At 36.9% G+C, this 21,012-nt stretch overlaps 1 protein-coding gene across 22 annotated transcripts in view; it reads right to left on the reverse strand.

The window, feature by feature from the left end:
• The window catches only part of LOC136828927 (uncharacterized), a 321,892-nt gene that overhangs the window by 118,436 nt on the left and 182,444 nt on the right, over positions 1-21,012 (reverse strand). For 20 of the 22 annotated variants that reach the window (XM_067087283.1, XM_067087285.1, XM_067087282.1 and 17 more), the window contains 2 exons: positions 15,778-15,896; positions 15,156-15,176 (listed from right to left, as the gene is read on the reverse strand). In XM_067087283.1, the coding sequence (XP_066943384.1) occupies positions 15,156-15,176; positions 15,778-15,896 (140 nt within the window). The remainder of the gene's footprint in view (positions 1-15,155; positions 15,177-15,777; positions 15,897-21,012) is intronic. The other 2 variants (XM_067087286.1, XM_067087284.1) reach the window with 1 other exon arrangement.

Consider the following 21,012-nt stretch of genomic DNA (forward strand, 5'->3'; position numbering starts at 1 on the left):
AAGTGCACAGTATATAAAGAATATGTGTCAAAGGTGAAAAATAATACGGATCATGGCTTTGACTAATAATCTTCTATTCAACTTAATACAAGAAGAAAGCAAATTTAAAAAAAAAAAGGAATAAAGACTCTACAATTCTGCAGGAGCCACGATACTGACGAGAAAACACTGAGAGACAATTATAAAATATAAGAAGCACCTTATTTTGAAAACGCACAAGGGCCCGCCAGAGAGAGAAATTATCCCAGTGGAGGGCTGCACAGAAAACCAAACAAAGCGAAACAAAGTGAAACAAACACCAACAAACTATCCACCGTTAATCCCAACGGCTTATCCAGAAGGGTGAATGTAAATGGGGGATTACAGTCGGACTAAATGAGCTCTCTCGGAAACGCAATGCATACAGATAAAGGCGTGATTAGGAGGCTGGTCCAAGACTTTATTAATCCTCCTCCATCCATTCTGTTCGACATCGTTGTATCTTCGTCGACACGCACGGAGATAAAGAAAAGGTGAAAACGGTTTCTGGCGGGTGAAAGGCAATGACATGTTTATGGCGCTTCTTTGAAAAGACGACTGGTGATTGGGCCGCTATACGAAGCAGGATGGAAGTCACTTGCAAGAAGATGGAAGATGACCTTCCAGATTTTAAAGGTGTGGTACTACGAAGATGAACTGAATTGCCTTATCTCTTCTGACTTTTCTCAACTCTTGTTTATGTTTTTGTTGTTTACCGGACGATTTTTTCTTTATTTTACTATAATTTTCATTGTTTTTTTTTAATTCACACAAGGAAACTGAATTCATGAGTGTACACTCATTTTGACTATATAATGATAATAATAATAGCGGTCGAATTTCCAGTCCTAACGTTGGTTGCATTAAAAATATCTAGAAATTTCAAAATCAGAGACTACTAGATTTATTTTTAAAAATAAGGGCCCCTTCTCTACCAGTGCCATTAACATCACTGTATAGATATTTTATCATTTCTCACAGACAACCGAAGCTTAATAAGTACAAGCCTTACTAACAACATCTTTCTATCTTTCAATGAGTAACAGTTCAACTGCATCAGGTTCATTTAATTATAAGTGTGGGAATCGATTAACATGGAAATACGAAATTAAATTGTATACCTCCATTCACTATTCCATATGTTGCGTAATAGTTGTGTTCAGCAGTGGTTATGTGCTTGACAGGACTATTTTCAGAGACACCCAGGGATTCGCAAATTCATTTATAAACAAATACAAATTTAATGGTCCTATACATTATCTCTGTACACCATCGCAATATTTGTTTCGTATTTTGATGATAGTTGGGAAGGCCGCGGCAGATGTTCTTTTTAAACACTGTAGTCATTCTTGGGAAATGAACTTGGATAACGTGACGAAAAAGCTTTAGTGCTTAGGATATTACTCACAGCAATCTGTTCTCATGAAACAAAAGTAAAGCTGTAAGCTTGGTATCTTAATGGTTAAGATATTCGGCAGATTCTGTGACACCAAAAGATAACAGAGGGACTACGGTGATCCTGACGAAAATTGCGAGAGATACGCTTTTTGAAATCTTCTCAACTTCAGGATTGAATTGGAATTGACATTTGTATCTTGTTTGATTAGTAACAGAGAAATAAAAAGGACCACATTAGATTAGAAAGGCGGAAGGAACGGGAAATATAGCTTCTTAGAAAGGTGGATTTGAGGGTTGGATGAAAGCAATGTTTAGTTGTTGTTCTTCGCCGGAACTCAAGAGTTGTGTAGGTGGGATTTTTTGTTAAAAGCATACTCATTGTTTATTTGTTGTTCTTCGTAGGAACTCGAGAGTTGTGTAGATGGGATTTTTGTTATAAGCATATTCACAGCCAAGGAATTAACAGTTAAACTGTTATTCATTCATAAGTAAAAAGATTTTGTAAGAGAGTAGAAGTGAAAAATCTTTGCATCAAAATGGTGGAAATAATGTTGAACGCAAAGATTGCCCAGAGCTCATATTATAGAAGTAACAAAGTTCGGAATGAAAGAAATAATAAAAAATGAATAATAAGAACAGTGAGACCCAAAGTAATCAGCAGTGACGAGGAAAACCAGGGAACTAGGAAAGCTTGAAGTTGGCTGTGAGACACTCCGGGCGATAAGACAATCTTTCACTCTTGAAGAGGAAGGCCTATCATTTTCCTACTGACTTTGCCCCAGTCTTTTTGTTCCCCTTCTTTTTCTTTTTCACTCGGTTTTAGGTGGATTAAAGACAATAGATTACCTGTGCTATCGACCTCTGCATCTACCATTATCAAATTAATATGCGAAACACTAAGAAGGACACGGTAAAATTCGCATGCGAGGTAGAACGAGGCGGAACTGCAGATGAAACGAAATGTGCTTTGTGTATGGGGATTCTGCTTGTGTGCTTGTATAAATGAAGTCTCGTAGTTTTCATGAAGTTGCTAAATTCAGTCACTGTTGTTATAGATCATAAAAAATTTAATGACGAACATCTAGCAATAACCAGTTGCTAAAAGCACACAGCTTTTGCTATCTCTGGACCTTGCAATGTTTCCGTTATACATGACATACGTATCATATCACAGCCTATTGTTAGAGACTGTCTACGACTGATGAGCTGAACTCGTTTTATAAAGTCTATAATAATACTTGGGAGACTTTTTTCTCTCATTTTTTTTTGGCCTCCAAAGGATATCTCATTGCAACCTGGCAACCGCGGCTTTCTCTATGTCGTAATTTAATTTTGGTGTTGCCAAAGGCATTCTCTCTCTCTCTCTCTCTCTCTCTCTCTCTCTCTCTCTCTCTCTCTCTCTCTCTCTCTCATTTATTTTCCTCTTTGGGATAATATTAAGGAGCCAACACCACATTTTACACGATGCCAAATAAAAGCTGCCAATTTTTCTTCTTCGTTGATATCAGTCTGAACGTTCACTCTACCAAAACATTGCTCTTTTCATTTTATTTATTCTCAGTATACGGGAGTTTATCATCAAAAAAAAGAAATCTAAGTCTCTTATTTGAAATTCACCCTACCGTTTCTCCTATGACGCTGTTTTTTTACAAGATTCGCATCGTCCCGAGTCGGTGTACGCCAATAACAGTCGTCTGTACGTTTCAGTCTACTGTTGCTCACAAATTAAGACAAAATAACGACACACAAATTCTGTTCTTGTTGCGATTAATACATCGATGCAGGAGGGAAATGTCGGCGGAAATTGCAAGTTGTTTGGAGAAGGAACCGTGGAGCAGATCTAATGAACACTAAAAAAAAAAAGTACCCCGCCATTGCCAAATCCTCTTACGAAAGAGTATGGTCTAACTCGCATTGTCTGTCGCGACCATTTTGAATTAATCGCTGAATAAGAATCAGTTCAAGGCTCCATATGACTGCGTGTGACTTCGCACCCTGCGCACAGCCAGTGTTGGAACATAATGTTAATCCATCTGGCCCAAAAAAGGACTTTGATCGTTGGTATACTTTAAAAACCTTTCAAAAAAGATGGGGGTTAGTTTACACACGAGCCTCTTTCGTGGGAGCCCTGTAGAGACATACTTGCGTCGTCGCCAAATTCCCCGGAAGAGCCGATTTTAAACATTTTCTTCTCAAGTGATTCATGAGAATGGAGAAATGCCCGTTACGAGAAGCACGCGAGAGAGATGAAAAAAATCCCCGAAATGTAGGCTTTGTGAAAGGAAAACACATTCTTTCGAGTGTCATCGAAGATATGAGGGATTCTGAAAACTGACGTGAGTGAGACTCACTTATCTAAAGCTAGCCTTCTCAAAGAGCGGTGTTTGACAACGTGAGTTGTATGCGAACCGTGAACAGTAATTTTTGATGGAGCTAAAGGAATGATAGTAGGACAGCCCCCCACTTTTCATTTCCTCATAAACGGGGACTACTGTTGAGAGCGAAGTCGGCGGTCCATTCGTCTACTAAACGCGCGATACTTCAAAGGGCCCCAGTGTACGAGTATATATAAAGCGGGATCTATTGCCAGCGTGAAGGTAGATCCAAAAATACAGAACTTAAAGCGGCACTGCAGGTTCTAAGATTAGCTATAATAACAGAGCGGCAAGAAGAATTCTGAGGGGACTAACAGGGCTAACGAGCCAAATGCTTCGGCTGGTGTTTTGTGTCCCGTCCTGGGATGGCTGTATTCATATCGAATCTGTTCTTTGATTAGAGGGGGATATTTCTGTCTCCTTTCGTTCTTGCACTTCGCTGGTTTTGTTATGGTCAATATCACCTTGTGGAAAAAGAAACATTATTTGCACGACGAAATCGAGATGATCTGAGGCGCTATAGGTCTACTGTTAGGATCGTCACTAACTCTTTTTCTCTCTTTCTCTCTCACACACATACATACACACACACAAACAAGCACATAGGCAAATTGTAATTTCAATACTGCTAGACACTTTATGAGATTATATTTCATAATTAATTTTATGGAACAGAAGTAACAGCAAGAAATATCGGTATGACAAAAAGAAAAGATGGCCTATTGTTACTGATATCGTTTTAGTCCTGCGTCCAGAAATTAATGGAAATGAATATTATGCTTGAAAAAATGTTATAAAATTAAACAGTAATATCCAATGAAAAAGGTTGTAAATTAAGAATAATGCTCCAGAACAATTATTAGCCTTTTTCTCTTGAAGTCATCATTATTTTCTTCCTCATATCAGGCCTAATCTTCCAGTATAATTACAGTGACAATACAGTACAGGAATATATCACAATTTATCATTAAAATATTGTAAAAAGTTGACATAAATCATTTACATACGATACATACGAATCACAATGTTAATATAAAGGACCAGACAGCTACCGAGTCATCTACAACTACAACTACTTTCAAGTTCATGCACAAACATTCTAATGAAATCATTACTTTCATCACAAAACCAGTGATCAATCTACAGACAGACGAGCAAGCTCTTATCTAAAATTCTATTAGTCATCAGTTCATGTAGGCAACTCCTATATAAATTACCAGCATGATGTAGGTTGATGCTTCCACTTTATGGTATCTAATTACTGGTGAGTCTGTGGAGATTATTCTACACGTACGCATAAATGACCATGCACGGTTTAGACGTACGGCTCAACGGAACACTTACCGTGGCACGCGGTGTCTGAGAATTCCTATTGTAACGTTTCTTGACACCATTCCAAAATTTGCAAGATTTTACGTTACATGTCATTCTCACAGTCAAGAAACTGGGCGAACTTACAAGATCTAACGACACATGCAATATTCACAGTTTATCATCCGTTCTAAAGAGGTGATAGGCGTCGTCTCCACCCACGGACGTCTGCCCATTTCGGGAACGACAGAAAATGTAATCATTCCCGGCGTCTGGTTTTCTGGGTTTCTTTCTCGGGTGAAAGTGGAATGATGGCAATGAATTGTGCGACGCACCTGATTCAAACGGCTAAGTAACTCTAATGAAACATTGTGCCAGAGGCTTCAAAAATGATTTTTCTTTTTCTTATGGTAGTGGCGGGGGTTATGGCGCATAAGGCAGCGATTTGCAAGTAGATTGTGAAATAGAGATTAAAAGAGAACTTAAAAAGCAGATAAGAAGCAATAGCGCCTGTGCAAAGCGTGCAGCTGCGTAAAATTAAAGTCCATTGAAATATTCCAGAAAGGGATTGTAACGTTTTTCATAGAAATAAGATTCGCGAATTTTCCCCAGATATATTCCTATTTGCGAACGCTGTTTGGACTTCCGTTTAGGGAAATATATACCCCCAATGTAACGATTTCATTAACCATTACTATCAATAGTTATCTATTTAGATGACGTCTTAAGACCTGCTAAACTTCTGAATTCCTTATTTTTGAAGTGTCTCTCTGCTTCCGTGTTCCCTGAACATTACAAGCGTCTATCTTTCAAGTTGGATGTATCCCTTCGCACTGTTTATACCAAACTTTTTTTTTTTTTTTCATCCTCTCTCCCTTCTTGATGCTGCTTCTTCCAGGCCTGGGCTAGATGAGTACATTAGGTTTTCCCACCACCGCCTGACTGTATTAGACAAAATAATGACAACAAACAACGGGGAGCCAAGCTGCGCTGACAACTTGACAAGGCCTCAACTGTGACTAATATTAAATTCCTTGGACCAAATGTGGCAGCTTACGTATCGTACGTTTGCAGTCAGAGGACACCTCTGTAGCGAGATGCACACATCTGAGAGAAGGCGAGTTTGTGTGAACAAGCAAGGAACCATTTCTGTCTGCTTCTGTTTATTTGCCTTTATTTATAATATTGTTTACCGTATTTTTATATATTTTATTGTCCTAGATCAATTCGTCGAAATGTTTTCTCTCCTCAAATTGGATTTTATTTTTTACGTGGAAATTATTTCCTTTTCTTGTAATGGTTGCGCAGTAGCCTCTCGGCTGTTGCACCAAGAATCAGTCATCTTCAACCTGCAGCCTAAATTAGAGTCTAGATGTTGAGATGACTGTGGTTTCGATAGTTTAAAAGATGTAATACGGTTTTAAGAGGAATTTCTGAGTTCTATTATAACCGCCATCGTTTCGATAAAGCTCCTAATCTATAATGAAATCTGAGATCAGGGTTTTATTTATTGGCTCTCTTGGGGGGCATTTTCCCTCCAAAAACAGTAAGAGATTTGTTATTTTCATATCTACATACTGGAGGTGAATCCCATTTACTCTAATGCTCTTTTCTTGCAATAAGTAGAATCTTCAAAGTAGAAAATAAGGTTGATTTAGACTTCAACTCCTTAAAAGGGAGAATCCTTACTTATACTGTAAAAATCCTCGTGAGAGTAGCTCCGGAATGGCGCCTTTGAAACTACTTCACATTAGCATAATTTTCTATCATCTTGTCAGTTCTCTTCACTGAGCTAAAGTCAAGTACTCTACAGAGAATTGTTCTAGGAACACAGATCTCTGCACCTCCATTAAGGAACACCTAACCAACATTTTTACACAGAGGCTGCAATTCAGAATCCGTTACAGTATTAATGTTATTTCCCTCTAAAGAGAAAGTTATGCATATGAAAATGTATCGTTACGTATAAGGCTTTTGGTGGTCTCAATTACGTTTCTGATATTTTAAGTTCTTAGCGTTATAGCAACATCAAATATCTTATGGTCTACCAAGGGGGCATTATGCGTTCACAGACTACAAAAAATTTAAACTTTTAACAAATGAAGCCAAGGTTACGAGAATATGTGCTGGCAATACTTTAAAATATGCCGTCACAAGAATATAGCATTATCACTTTACAGTTATTTACCAGTCAGTTACAAAGTAGTATTAGCATAAGGTTTTAGGTCTCTGCCTTGGTGTTATTATTTTGGGGACAGATTTCTTGCCAGGATTATAATTTGTGATTAGGTAAACAGAGTCACGGTACGATTACTTTTCGCACCACAGTTCTTTGCCTTGAGCGATGCCAATTCTTCATAATGAAAACAGTGAGCTTAAATGTGCCTTTTCAAATTTCAGCACAGCCCTCATTTGCTTTAAAACCCATGAATGAAGTTGGTAAGTTGGTGTCATCCATGTTTTTCCATGACAAAGAGTCCAGATCACAGCTAAACAAGCCTCACAGATCCATCTGGTCGTTTCTAAATAAGCGCAGAGGAAACGAGAACGAGGATGTTTTCCAGATTAAATCGACAGGACTTAAGATTTCTACATAGATAGGTGGTTACAGCAGCAGTACTGAAATCGAACATTATCATTTTTATAAGAAAGTACGTCACATATTACAGTTCCTGGTCGCTTCACTTCTGATCAAAACATTACACTGTATTCTTGTATGCAGTGGAGGCGCAGTTTACCCACATTAAGAGTGCACTGCTGAAGCTCAAACAGTTCCAGGAATGTGAAACAACTCGTCTTCACGCGTGAACTTGGAAGATGTCCTGACTTCGTCTGTTTTCCTTGTATCTGAGGAACCCGATGTGATTATTTTCCATCTGCGTCTCTGTTTGCTTAAGCGTCTTTCATAATATTGCGACGCTCATTTTTTTAATAGCATTTTTGTCTCTTCCTCCTATTTGGCGTCTTTCCTCCCCTTAGTCACCAATTTCCCTGTTAGGCAATAAAGGCAAAGTAATCGTCCCTTGCAAATGCAGTATCAGTTGAGGCTTAAACCGGTTTTTTCATCATGGAGTCTTCAGGTCTCCAGCTTAGTGGACGAAAACGAATGGAATTGGCTTGTGGGCGTTATTGCTAACTTTGCTTTCTGCGATACATTTCTGCATAAAAATAGGTATTATTAGTTTTTGAACTTCCCCTAAATAAAAGAAATTATATAACGATTTTAGAATTAATTCTGTTCTTCGATTCTTTGATAGAAGACTATCATTTAGTTCTCTACCATGGTCTTAGCGTAGTCATAAAATGGAGAGTCGATTGAAAAATTGAGCACTCATAACATGCAATGTTTTCACTATTCACCTTTTCCCCTTATTTGTGGATGAAGTTGTTAACGCCGTGCCTTTATCCAACCATACTGAGAGCCACCACAGGTAATTAACTACCAAGTACGTAATTCATTTCTGAGTCAACCTATGACCTGTCGGTAATGAAACGTGCCTAAATCATGCCTAAATCTTAAATCTTAGTAGGACCCTATCTCTATCACATACACAAATATAAGTATGTATATATATATATATATATATATATATATATATATATATATATATATATATATATATATATATATATATATATATATATATATATATATATATATATATATATATATATTTATTTATATTCTACCGTTTACAAATCCACGTTTCTATTTGGTTGGTTGGTATCTTCATTTCTGTCCATTTGGTATTTATGATCATTGCATACCTTGCATTTCTTAATTGATCTGTTTTCTCTCTGTCACTTATAGGTACTCTATCCGATGAGAGCTTTCTGAGAGAGTTAATATCGTGCTTGGCTTGATCCTTGTGAATGTAAGTATAATTTTAACAATAGTTGTATACATATTGTAGTCACAATTGGGCAAACTTTTATATATAATTCAAACAAAGCTAAGACGAATGTGAGACGGCGGTGCAGCGTAATTTCAGCACAAGAAAAGGAGTCATATTTGGGACCAGAGGAAGCTTTCGGGAGAAATATTCGGTTACAGACAGATGTTTCATAATTCTCTCGGTGAAGAATGATCTCACATATCGACGTCATTCTGGGAATAAACACAATTCTTGGATCTATGCAGATGACATGTGTCCCTCTTCTTGTATTAGTTGCAGTCCCTGATTATATCTACAAAATAGCCAGTCTATCAACTTTTCTTCTGCTACAAAAAAAAAAATAAAGTAAACAGTTTCGCAAATCGCCTCCAGAGGCGATCGATTTGATACGGTAGTTAGAGATAAAATAGAAGAGTTTAGATCCGATTTCAAAAATCTAGTTATATTTCATTAGTTGATCGAATTACTTCAATGTCTTGTGTACCATCTCTCCTTTAGCACCTAGTTCCTCGTTGGACGAGTCGATAGAATTCTCGGCTAGCACTCTGTTAGTCCCGAGTTCGAGTCTCCGGCCGGCCATTGAAGAATTAGAGGAATTTATTTCTGGTGACAGAAATTCATTTCTCGGTATAATGTGGTTTGGATCCCACAATAAGCTGTAGGTCCCGTTGCTAGGTAACCAGTTGGTTCTTAGCCACGTAAGATAAGTTTAATCCTTCGGGCCAGCCCTAGGAGAGCTGTTAATCAGCTCAGTGGTCTGGTTAAACTAAGGTATACTTTTTTTTCCTTTAGCACCTTTGTGTTCTGTAATTATTTTAAGTTTCTTTCTCATGTACCGACGTTAATTACGGGACCTATGATTGAACAGCTAAATCAAATATCGTACTCAAGTTATTACCGTCATAAAACAATCAAACGGATTATTAAAATGCCTTCGTTACTTACTGTCAGATGCCTTTTTCAATAAAGTTAAAACTAGGACTTTCATCCAGACGACTGTGTAAAAATAAGACAAGCTATGAAATATATCACCTGCTCAAATATTCTATCCTGCATCCATAATTATCTAACCCATTTTTAATGGTTTGCCAAAAAGGAATGAAAAAGATTGTGATACAAATGGGAATCCATTTGTCTCATCACTTGAAACTGGAATAAAGCCAAAGCTATATGAGCAAAATATTACATTTGCGACAGCAAATTGTCTAAATAATTGTCTGAACATTTTTGAAAACCCGAGGAAAATTAATTATGCCATCATACTGGGGCATTGACATTTTCCTAATGATGTGAAAACATTAAAAAAAAAAAAAAAAAAAATTGCGGTCCCTAATTCCCAGCCGAGATAAAAAAAAAAAAAAAAAAAAAAAAAAAAAGCCTTCCGCGCGAATTGTGGGGAATTTTATCAGGCGATGCAGATGGATCCAAAAATAACCGGCATTACGACTTGTGCTGCAGACTGCCAATGGAATCACACATTTACGGACGGAGAAACGCATCGTATCGTTTCATTCATCTTCGCTTTGGGGTATATCTTTGTTGAGCCGATATTCACTGCAGCATTAATTTTAGACCTCTTAATTGGATCAAATATTTGCTCTCGATGGTGGAGATAGCCCGGGATTGAGGGGAAGGGCGGCCATAGTCCCCGATAATAGAATTTCTCGCTCATTGTGCATTTCTGCTTTATACTCTCTTGTCTTTAATCCGACGTCTGTTACGTACTTATTTATTCATGCATAAGTGTGTTCTCCTTTCCTCACTCTTCGTTGCTGGAAAGTGAGAAAAGGCAGAGGGAGAAGTGAAATGTAGACAAAGATTAAAGAAGATAAATAGAAAATTTGAAAAAAATTCTTTAATAACGATTGAGTCCCTTGATTTTTCTGTTCTGCTTTTTGCCATTCTACAGTTCTTGCGTCTTTTTTTTCACCATATTCTTCCTCTTCCTTATCTTCCTTATCTTCCTTCTAGCCTGTACTGCATATAAAGATTCCTAATATCCTGATTTACATTCGATAATATTGTTTTTTCTTGTTTATCTAGATTCGCGTATTTCCATACAAGATGTCTTTCTTTTACTGAAAAAACCTGTGGCGCGTCATTGCAAAATTCCGTAATGATATGGATTTCTATTAATAATAAATGATAAAAGTGTACAGTACTGCTTTATCTTGTCAGATCGCCTGGCGTAGTTCCAATATTTGACTCACCTACTGGATATGATTTTGTGTAGCCATATATATATACATATATATATATATATATATATATATATATATATATATATATATATATATATATATATATATATACATACATACATATATATATACATACACACACATTGTTAAGCTCAGTGCCTCAGACGCATCATTACGTGTTACTCTAAAACCTTCCATGAACTAACATCTATCAGTTCACATAGGTATTACCTGTTACACTAATTTCCCAAGGGTAGGCAGCAGCCGGGATTCGTTCGATCAGCTTCTCCTCGCCGTATCGTGGGTCATCTTTGCAGTAAAATTATCCTTTAAAACCTTACATATTTTTTTTATGCCTTTTTCGTGCTCTATCGAAAATCGTTTGATTTGCAGAATTTAATGCCAGTCTTTTCCCGTTTGCGATCATGATATAGATAGAGTTTTTTTTTTTTTTGTGAATGGACATTCTATAATTTCAAACTGGTTAGTGAGTTGCAGTCGTAATTAAGAGGCATTCGCTTTGTAAAGGCACCATCTTGGAAACAGTTCTAATGCCCGCGAGCTGATTGCAGCATCATCAGCGTCCTGGTAATTAAGCAACACTTCCAAAGTCACCATTGACTTGAATGAACTGCATAATTACTTAACAATGTCACCTGATCCCTAACAAGTGCTCTGGCGGTCCTCGTGTCACAAAAGCCTTCCACGACAATGAAGCTGGAGATTGCGTCACTTACCATTGAGGGAGTTTATAGTCATGCACAGTGGGGTTTTAATAATGTTTGGAGGCTTGAAAAAGTTGCAAATCAACACTTCACAGCAATGGCTATATGCCGTGAAATTCTTGTTGGCACAATGCATTTTGAGTGGAGAATATTTTCACCCTGTTGCCTCTATTTAGACAGAGATGCTTCTTCATATGTGAAAAAGGGGCGGGGTCTCACGAGCCGAACGGTAAGAGTTCTGACGGATCTGCTAAATGGAGGCAACAGCGAGAAAATATCGTCATGCCAGATAAATAGATGCTCAAGGCTGAAGAACATTCTGAACTGTTTAATTTTGACAAGGCAGAGAAAAAGATGGGGGCTTGCTTTGAAGGCGAAATAATAAAAAAGGTAAAAAAGAAATAAAAATAGAGAGATCGATCTAGAGTGAGAGAAAGCGCTGAGAAGAATTCGCCGTCTCGTCGACTGAGATGTGAGAGCTTTTTGAACAACGCCAAATTCCGTGAAAAGAACCATACCAAAAGCGGATGAAGCTAAAGCAGAACGCAGGCAAAATAAAAATAATAAAAATAATAAAAAAAAAAAACAAGCCTTTGAGACTTCAGCCGCATTTCTACATCTCAAAGTCAAAAGCACTGTTTTACTGAGCTTAATATTTAGACACCTACACGGCCATCTTCAAGATCATCATCATCATCATCAACATCATCATCATCATAGCTATTATTTTCATTATGACAGATGGCATCATGCCTTGTCCAATATGGCAGATTTCTTTAACAGTTAAATTAGAGTCATTCGGATATTCTTAAAATTACCATTATCATCATCATCATCATCATTCCCTTGCAAATTATTTATTAGCATGCATTTATCATTGTAGTTACAAGTGGTTTACAACATTCATTATTGTAATGCTCGATATATTGTGAGTTCTATGTACATGGGTTTTTTTTATTTCTACTTTTACTCTCCTGAATGAGAGTGAGAGATGGGAAAGGAGAAACGGACGGGCGAGAATTTGATATCTGAAGAAGCCTTATCCACGTACATATATATATATATATATATATATATATATATATATATATATATATATATATATATATATATATATATATATATATATATATATATATTATGTATAACTGAATCACGAAAATATGGAACGTGATCAATGTATAAATAAAGACAAAATCCATGGAGTGCTGTATTTCGACTGTCTTCCTTTACTTAGCTAAGTAAAGGACGACAGTCGGATATACTGTTTCTCTTCCTTCGTATTTTTGTCTATATATATATATATATGTATGTATTATATATATATATATGTATATATATATATGTATATATATATACACACTTTACGTTGCATCAGAATTTCTTTGGATAATGTAAAAAGAAAAGTTAAGTTAATAATCAGGATTTTCATCAAGATTGTACATTAATTCTAGGATCAATGGGAATACCTCATTTCGTATGATCTCAGTGAAATGAATGTATAATCAGCTTATGTTTCCGGTTCCACAACGAATTCATTAAAACTGCGATCAGAATTCCGGCGTCTGGACATAAGCTCTCCAACTCCCTTCGCTCCTCGGGCCTTCGATTAATTGTGAATTCGTATTTACGGAACATTAAAATGATATTAATTCATAATGTTATCCCGTTTTCCCTGTGGGCCCTTACTGGGAGATATAGGATGCCGTAGAGTTTAAAATTTAACTTTATAAAGTAGTATCAGTTGATAAAACCACCACGTTTTTTCCGCCAGATATCTATAAAGGGGTTTTTATTTCACTGTCATGTATATCAGAATTAATTTTTACGAAATGTTATGAGATCAAAATATTATTCCCTTTTTAAAGATATTTATCGGTCTGTATGTAATCTCATAGTGATTAAAAGGGAAGTTATTAGTTTATGCAATAATCTCAAATTACAAAAATTAAAATAAAGGTCATAAAGCAACTAGAGTAGGCTCCTACATCGTTATCACTAACAGCCTAAAGTTTTCTGCGCATTCTTCAGTCTACTAATCACACCGGAAGCGTATAAAGAAATCAGATGATTGTAAGAAGAAATGGAAAATATAATTCTGGTGCAATTATCATGAGAGATGAAATTTCGAGGACTTCAATGACCCAGAGCCAAAAAATGCAATTTATTCTTTTTCTTTTCTATACTCATCCTTTATAATATAAACGTGAACAAGGAATAGTAAGATTTGACAAGTTTCTTTTTAGATTGCTGCGCTTTACGTTTATTATTTTCATATAAAAGACTATGGTCTACCAGAGTTATCTGCAGGTTCATGTGTTGATATTTTAAGATTAAATGTAACTTTGTATCTTCACAACATGATAAGATTGCAGGTAAAGTTTTCGAACCACGGAAACGTAAACAGAGTAAGTGAAAATTGAGCATTGGAGTCAAATCCCTTTAAATTTCTAGACTTCAGCCGCTGTAGAAATCCGATGGAGACGATAATTGCACAAGGTCAGAGGAAGCAAATATTGCTCGTCTCCAATGCGAGGTCAACACATCAGACTCGGTCGTTTCAAAATGATATATTCTAGGTTTCTTATTCAAGATTTTCGTTATCTTTCCCAGTTGATCTGTTACCTCCGTCAAATGCTGTTTAGATATTTAGTGAAACATTTCGCTTATGTTGGGGATCTAGGTATATATTCCTTTACTCTCCACATATAAATTTCGTCAAGCAAACACGAAGCAAACGAATAGCGAAAATATTCCGAACCAGAAATTAAGGAAAATTGAATGACCCGCTTAATCAAATGATTAGCAAAGGAAGCAGAAAGAAATATTCCACTGAAGCAACCAAGGAGCTTAGAAATAAAAATATTCTGCTTGATCAGAGCACGAGAAGAAAAAAAAATGAAACTATCCCGCCTGCTCAAACCGTTAGTAAAAGCAACGTTAAAATATTCCGCTGTAATCAAACCATAACTTTAAAAAGGAGTATTCCGCTTAATCGAATCATTACCAAAAGAAAAACTAAAACGTTTGGATTAATTGAGGCTTCTTCATTTATCTCCTTCATTCGTCCCGTCTCCCTAATTTGTTCGGTTTTTCCGTGCCCTCTCTCTCTCTCTCTCTCTCCTCTCCTCATTCAGGGGGGAAAAGTGGGTAAGGGTCAGGTTATAGAGGGAGATCCTTCTCGATGTCTACCACACTCCCTCTCTCTTTTCTTCCTTCTGTTTCTATTACCTTCTATTTCCATTGGAGTAACTGGGAATGAAAAAACAGGAGAAAAGAAAAAAGGTGAGTTAATATTAGCGAGGAGGGAGGGAAATCCCTCAACTTATTCCTAAAAAAAAAAATTTTAAAAGATTAAAAACTCTTTTGAACAACTGACACACTCACAGGTGTTGGAAAAAGTTATCATGTCTATCATCTATTCTCTACTGAGTTATTCTTTTTTTTTATTTCCGTTGGATTCAAATGTTAATGAAGCTATGGATGAATAACCTCAAGGAAAATATTAAAAATCTCTCTCAAAAACTAGTCTTGGTAAGTAAGGAACATGAGTTTGTCATTAATGTTATGAACTAGTTTTTTTTTTTTTTTATGATGTTAGAGCACATTCTCCCTTCTATCTTGACCGGAGAGGGTTCACATAGGCCGTCTCATCTCGAATACTATAATGCAAACGTGATTACAGCAGCATTACTTATGTACCAACTATGAAAGAGAATCCGTTTCATAAAAACGTATTTTGTCTTTCTGCTTCACTCTGGCTCAGTCGCGTATACGCTGTGCCCAAGCATATAAGTCAAGTAGGACAAAAGAAAGCAGGTACAATGCTTCCTTTCCCCGGTACCGCGCTTACCTGCTGCCCATGATGTGGGCAACAACGAGCACAGGACGAGCAGCACCGTCGGCGATATCCATGGCGGCTGGGGTTTCCGTCTGGGCTGCCCCATCGTCTTCAGAGAGTCGCTCTTTCTCCTGCAAGCAAAAATGATAATAACCTGAGGATTTGGCAAAGGCAGCAAGCAACAGTAATTATATTTTCATAATATTAAGGTTGATGATAATGGTTATATTAACAAAATCACAACGTCCAGCAATAGCATTAATACCCCCAGCCATGGTTTTATGAGTAATGATGATGATGATGACGAAAAATGAGTAATGAGGACATAATCCTGCTAGCTAATATGCTATAGATAACCATATAACGTAACGTCCTTTAAAGGTCGGGGTGGTCTCCCCCCCCCCCCCGGTACGGGAGAGACCAGATTCTCTCGCCGTCCATAATTACCTATTAATGTGATTAATTAATGTTAGCAAGGGCAGTTATGTGGAAGTGTTGAGGTATCAAAACTATCTCTCTCTTTCTCCCTCTATACCTGACTCGGAGCAGGGAATATTGCTGAAAATAGCCTTCCATTTCCGACTTGCCAGAAAATGTAATTAACATTTAGAAGTAAGGCATCAAAGGTGATGTTGTATATTTTAATCAAATGATGGAATCCCATCCTGATCAGGTTCATTTCTGACAGATTAAAATTCTTTACTGCTGTCGATAGCTCTCCGTGGGTTGAAAAATTTTGTAGAATTCTTTGGGGTAAAAATATCTTATTGTAGATTCTAGAAACTTCAAGCTCACCTTTCAGGATTTAAAGGAGTACAGGTTTTTGTGGTCTTCAATGATTATAGATAGCTCTTTGTAGTAGATGTCAGGGGAAATGGTTTCTTTTTGGACCTCAGTTATTAAAGAATATTCTTAGCAGTTTCAGGGACTATAGGTTTTACTGTGGATCAGAAATGACAGGTTTTTGGGGACTTCGGTTATTATAGAATGATCTTTGTAGATTTCAGAGATTATGGACCTCATTATGGATTGCGAAGAGTGTAAATTTTCTGCGGAGGTCATTTATTACAGAATGCTCTTGGTAAATTTCTGGGATTATAGATCTCAATGTGGATTTCACAGGTAATCAGTTTTCGTGGACTTCATATTACTGAATGCTAATTGAAAGTTTCGGCGTTTATGTATATTGTGAATTTCAGAATCATATGTTTCTCGTGGACTTATAGTTATTTTAGGCTTTGCAGATTTCATAGGTTATAGATCTCATACAAAGTTCTTTTTTCTGGTATTTCAGTAGTCACAGAATGGCGTAGATACCAGAGATCTCGTTGACAATTTCAGAGGTTGTGGGTTTTAAATGTACTTCCGTGATTATAGAAAGAACTTTTACAGATTTTAAAGATATAATTTTCATCGAGGACTTCTGCATTATCAGTCTTGTGAATTTGGGTTGTTGTACAAGACTTTTTAGGTTTCAAAGCTTTTAGATCTCGCTGGGGATTCCAGGGGTTGTAGACTTTTGTTGACTTCTGTGATTATAGCATGTTGGTTTTAGATTTTAGGGATTGTAGACCTTATGGATTTCAGAGGTTGCAGATTTATTTGTAGATGTTCTTCATAGATTTCAGTGATTATAGATATCCTTGTGAATGTAGATGCTTTCGTGGTATTTCGATGTTATAGATTGCATTTTTTTGCCCTTATACATCTCTCTATATGGATTTCGGGGATCATGGATAACTTTTTGTTTATTTTATGAATGCTACATTTTTCTTCACGTCTCACGATTGTCAAAATATAATCGGGAGGATTTCTTGAAACTACAGCTTACGACGGGAACGACAGCAAGACTTGAAATAATAACAATAACATTGATAATATATAGAAAGAGGTTTTGAGAGGCAGTACAGAAGAAACCTGACAAATAACTGATACTCTTTTTAGTTTTCTGAAAAGAAAACTATTGTGCCGGTCTTGTCTGTCCGTCCGCACTTTTTTCGGTCCGCACTTCTTCTGTCCGCCCTCAGATCTTAAAAACTACTGACGCTAGAGGGCTGCATATTCGCATCAACTACTAATGAATCTCTCTCTCTCTCTCTCTCTCTCTCTCTCTCTCTCTCTCTCTCTCTCTGTGACAGTAATTATAAAGAGGCAGCCACTTCGTCTCTAAATACTTGCCCAGAGCCGGAAATAGCATCCTCGGTTTATGAAATCGTGGGAAAAGTGTTATATAAATAATAATAATAATAATAATGCTATTACCAACAAGAGCAATAAAGAAAAAACGATTATTCCCTCCTCGAAAATTATGTTTGCATTACGTTGCTTTCTTCTTTCGGGGTTCCTCCTGAAAATACCATCATTTTTCCATGCATTAGATTATTATTATTATTATTATTATTATTATTATTATTATTATTATAAGTGTCTTTAACCTGAGTGATTATGCTATGTCTATAGGAGGGAAAAGTTCCATAAGAATGAGTTAGAGTGATAACTGCTCTGAAGCCAAAGATGACAGAGAAGATTCTGAGAATTACAGGGCAATAACATCACTTATCATACTTTTGGGTGAAAATGATACTAATTCTGATATCCCATGACTAGTTAAAGCCATTAGTTCCTTAATACAGGTTTATTGTTATAAAACTGCTGTCTATTCCACCATCGATATTTCCCTATTATAGTTTTATTGTTATAAAACTGCTCTCTGTTCCATCATCGACTTTATTAACTTCGTTTTTCTTTCTGCGTTATCTGTCGCAAATCCTTATCACGTCCGGACTTCATCCACCTATGAGAACGATGTTGCCATTAAGACTTCCCGTATAACGTGTTTCGCTCAACATCGTAACGGAGAACGGAGGGGCGGGCTTATGACCAAAACCTTAATGGGCTTCTGAGACCCGAACGCGTCTTCTACGTCTTAAGAAGAATTAGTTTGTTTTTCTGTACTAATTTTTTTTTTCTTTCTCTCAAGTGGTGCCTTCTCGTTTCTCTCATTTTCAACGAGCGTTTTACCCAGTCGCCTTATGATTTTTGTTGCCTCTTTAACAGGATTTTCCAGTACTTATTTCTCTTCAAGAGCACTCTAATATCACTATTGTGCCATATTTTTTTAAAGGCATTATGCGGTTCGTATGAGGAGTCTATCTACACATGTAAATTATAGAAAAGTATAGGTCATGTGAAGTATTTCAAAAGAAATAATTACACCACATCAAACGGATTTCATAACTGGTCTTAGGTAAGCAGGAGACTACTGAAGGTTCTCGGAATACTATAATGTAGAGGGGATTGTTATTTCAAGAAAGAGAGAAGGAAAATTCTTAGATCCTTTAGCAAATAGTAGTGTTTAACACCTGTAAACTTTAAATCTCAGTTCAGATTTCTTTTGCTGAAAGAGATAAAGAGGGGAGAGAGAAAGAGAGAGAGAGAGATCTTTTCATTTTTCCTAGAGAAAGTTATGTAACAAACGCTGGATCCAATTCTCTTTACACCTCTTGTTTTCTTGATTTTTTTCTTCGTTAAAGAAGCCAGACAAAGAAGCCATAATTGACGCGTCTTAACGCCGTTAATCCAGATCTCCATAGTCTTTTCAGTCTTCTATTTCTTCACGGCGACAGCTTTTCGAGTAACGGGAAATCATCAGGAACCTCTTGTATGGATTCACTTTCTTCTGTGTACTTATTACGATAAATAAGGCTCTGCGCATAGACACACACACACACACATATATATATACATACATACACACATATATACTCGTATATATATATGTGTGTATATATATATATATGTATATGTATATATATATATGCGTGCGTGCGCGCCTGATTGTGTGCCCTCCTTTTCTCTTAGAATTGGTACAGTACTCTTTATGCTAAGGATGACATTGCTAGCGCCATACCTTTCGTCCTTACATAATTATGACTTCATGGTTAAGAGGGCGATGGTTTACACACCTACGATAAAATTTACTTGGCGTTAGGTACAATTTACCAAACCACATTCAGTCAAGTGTTTTGAACCCAAATTATTTCTTGACGAATTCAAGTTCTCCTGTCGAAAACTGAAGCCATGTTATTGGGTAGCTGCAAGCGCTCGAACTTTTAACCCTCATGAAAGGTACTAATTGGCAGAAGTGCTTTTTCACATGCTTCTCTCAGATCCAGGAGTGATTGTCTTTACCACAGGTAAGCCGATTGTAATTGATAAAAGTTTCCATTTTTGCTTATTTCTCTAGCGAAAGTGAGCACACAAGACGGCGTACTTTACGTTTCCTTAATATTTGTATGAAATATATACACTTGGAAGATCACGCCTTTCCTCTGATAGGAAAGTTTTAGTCTTCGGCGTTCAGTAAGTAAGTATTTTGGGATGAGGATGCTGGCCCAGTACCATTCTCCACCATGGCTACGGCCCACCGCATTAGATTAACTGTCAGGTGTTTGATTCACTGCTTAGATCAACAGAAGTAAAATGAATGATTTAGGTAACGTTCCTAAGTTGCTTCGACCCACTTTCCACCACCTAGAGGTTTCAGACTAAACACCCCACGTACGGAAAATTTCCGTGATATTAGCCGCTTCCTACGCTCTCACAGAGGGTTCACCAACAGCGTGTCTGACCCTATTACGTGAAATGCGCCTTTTCTCTGCCGTGTATCTATCATCTTGCATTCCATCCACATGTCCAAACCATCTAAAAACACTATTCCATCCTGTCACCTGTGCTAGCCATATAACCACTACCATATATCTCCACACGTCTTACCCTTTCTCCTAAGTTTATTGTATTTAAAAACGTGCAGGTTATAAAAGCAAAGTTTTAAAATCAAAGTCTGCTTCAACAGAAGAACTATTCTTGTGTTTCTTACAATTCACTCAGTTACTTGCTGTGGCGGAAGCCCTTCGGAATGTACTGCGAAGCTAATCCTACAAAGCATTTACATCTGTGCGGTCTATTTCGTGTTTGTTTTCTGTACTGTTTGTTTGTTAAATTGCAGTCATAGCATCAAAGTTCAATGACGCCAAGCAGCAGGCACTCCGCTGTATATAGCCATGCAGCGTAAATAATTCACATGCTTTGGCGTCAGTTTAACAAATGAACAAATGATGCAGAATACAATACAATATAATATATATATATATATATATATATATACAGCATATGTTTGTGTATGTGTACTTATGTAAGTCGCTTTGTTGTAATCTAACAGGGTTGCATGAAACGAGAAGGTACAAC

The sequence above is a fragment of the Macrobrachium rosenbergii genome, chromosome 43 (assembly GCF_040412425.1).
Source record: "Macrobrachium rosenbergii isolate ZJJX-2024 chromosome 43, ASM4041242v1, whole genome shotgun sequence".
Classification (NCBI taxonomy): domain Eukaryota; kingdom Metazoa; phylum Arthropoda; class Malacostraca; order Decapoda; family Palaemonidae; genus Macrobrachium; species Macrobrachium rosenbergii.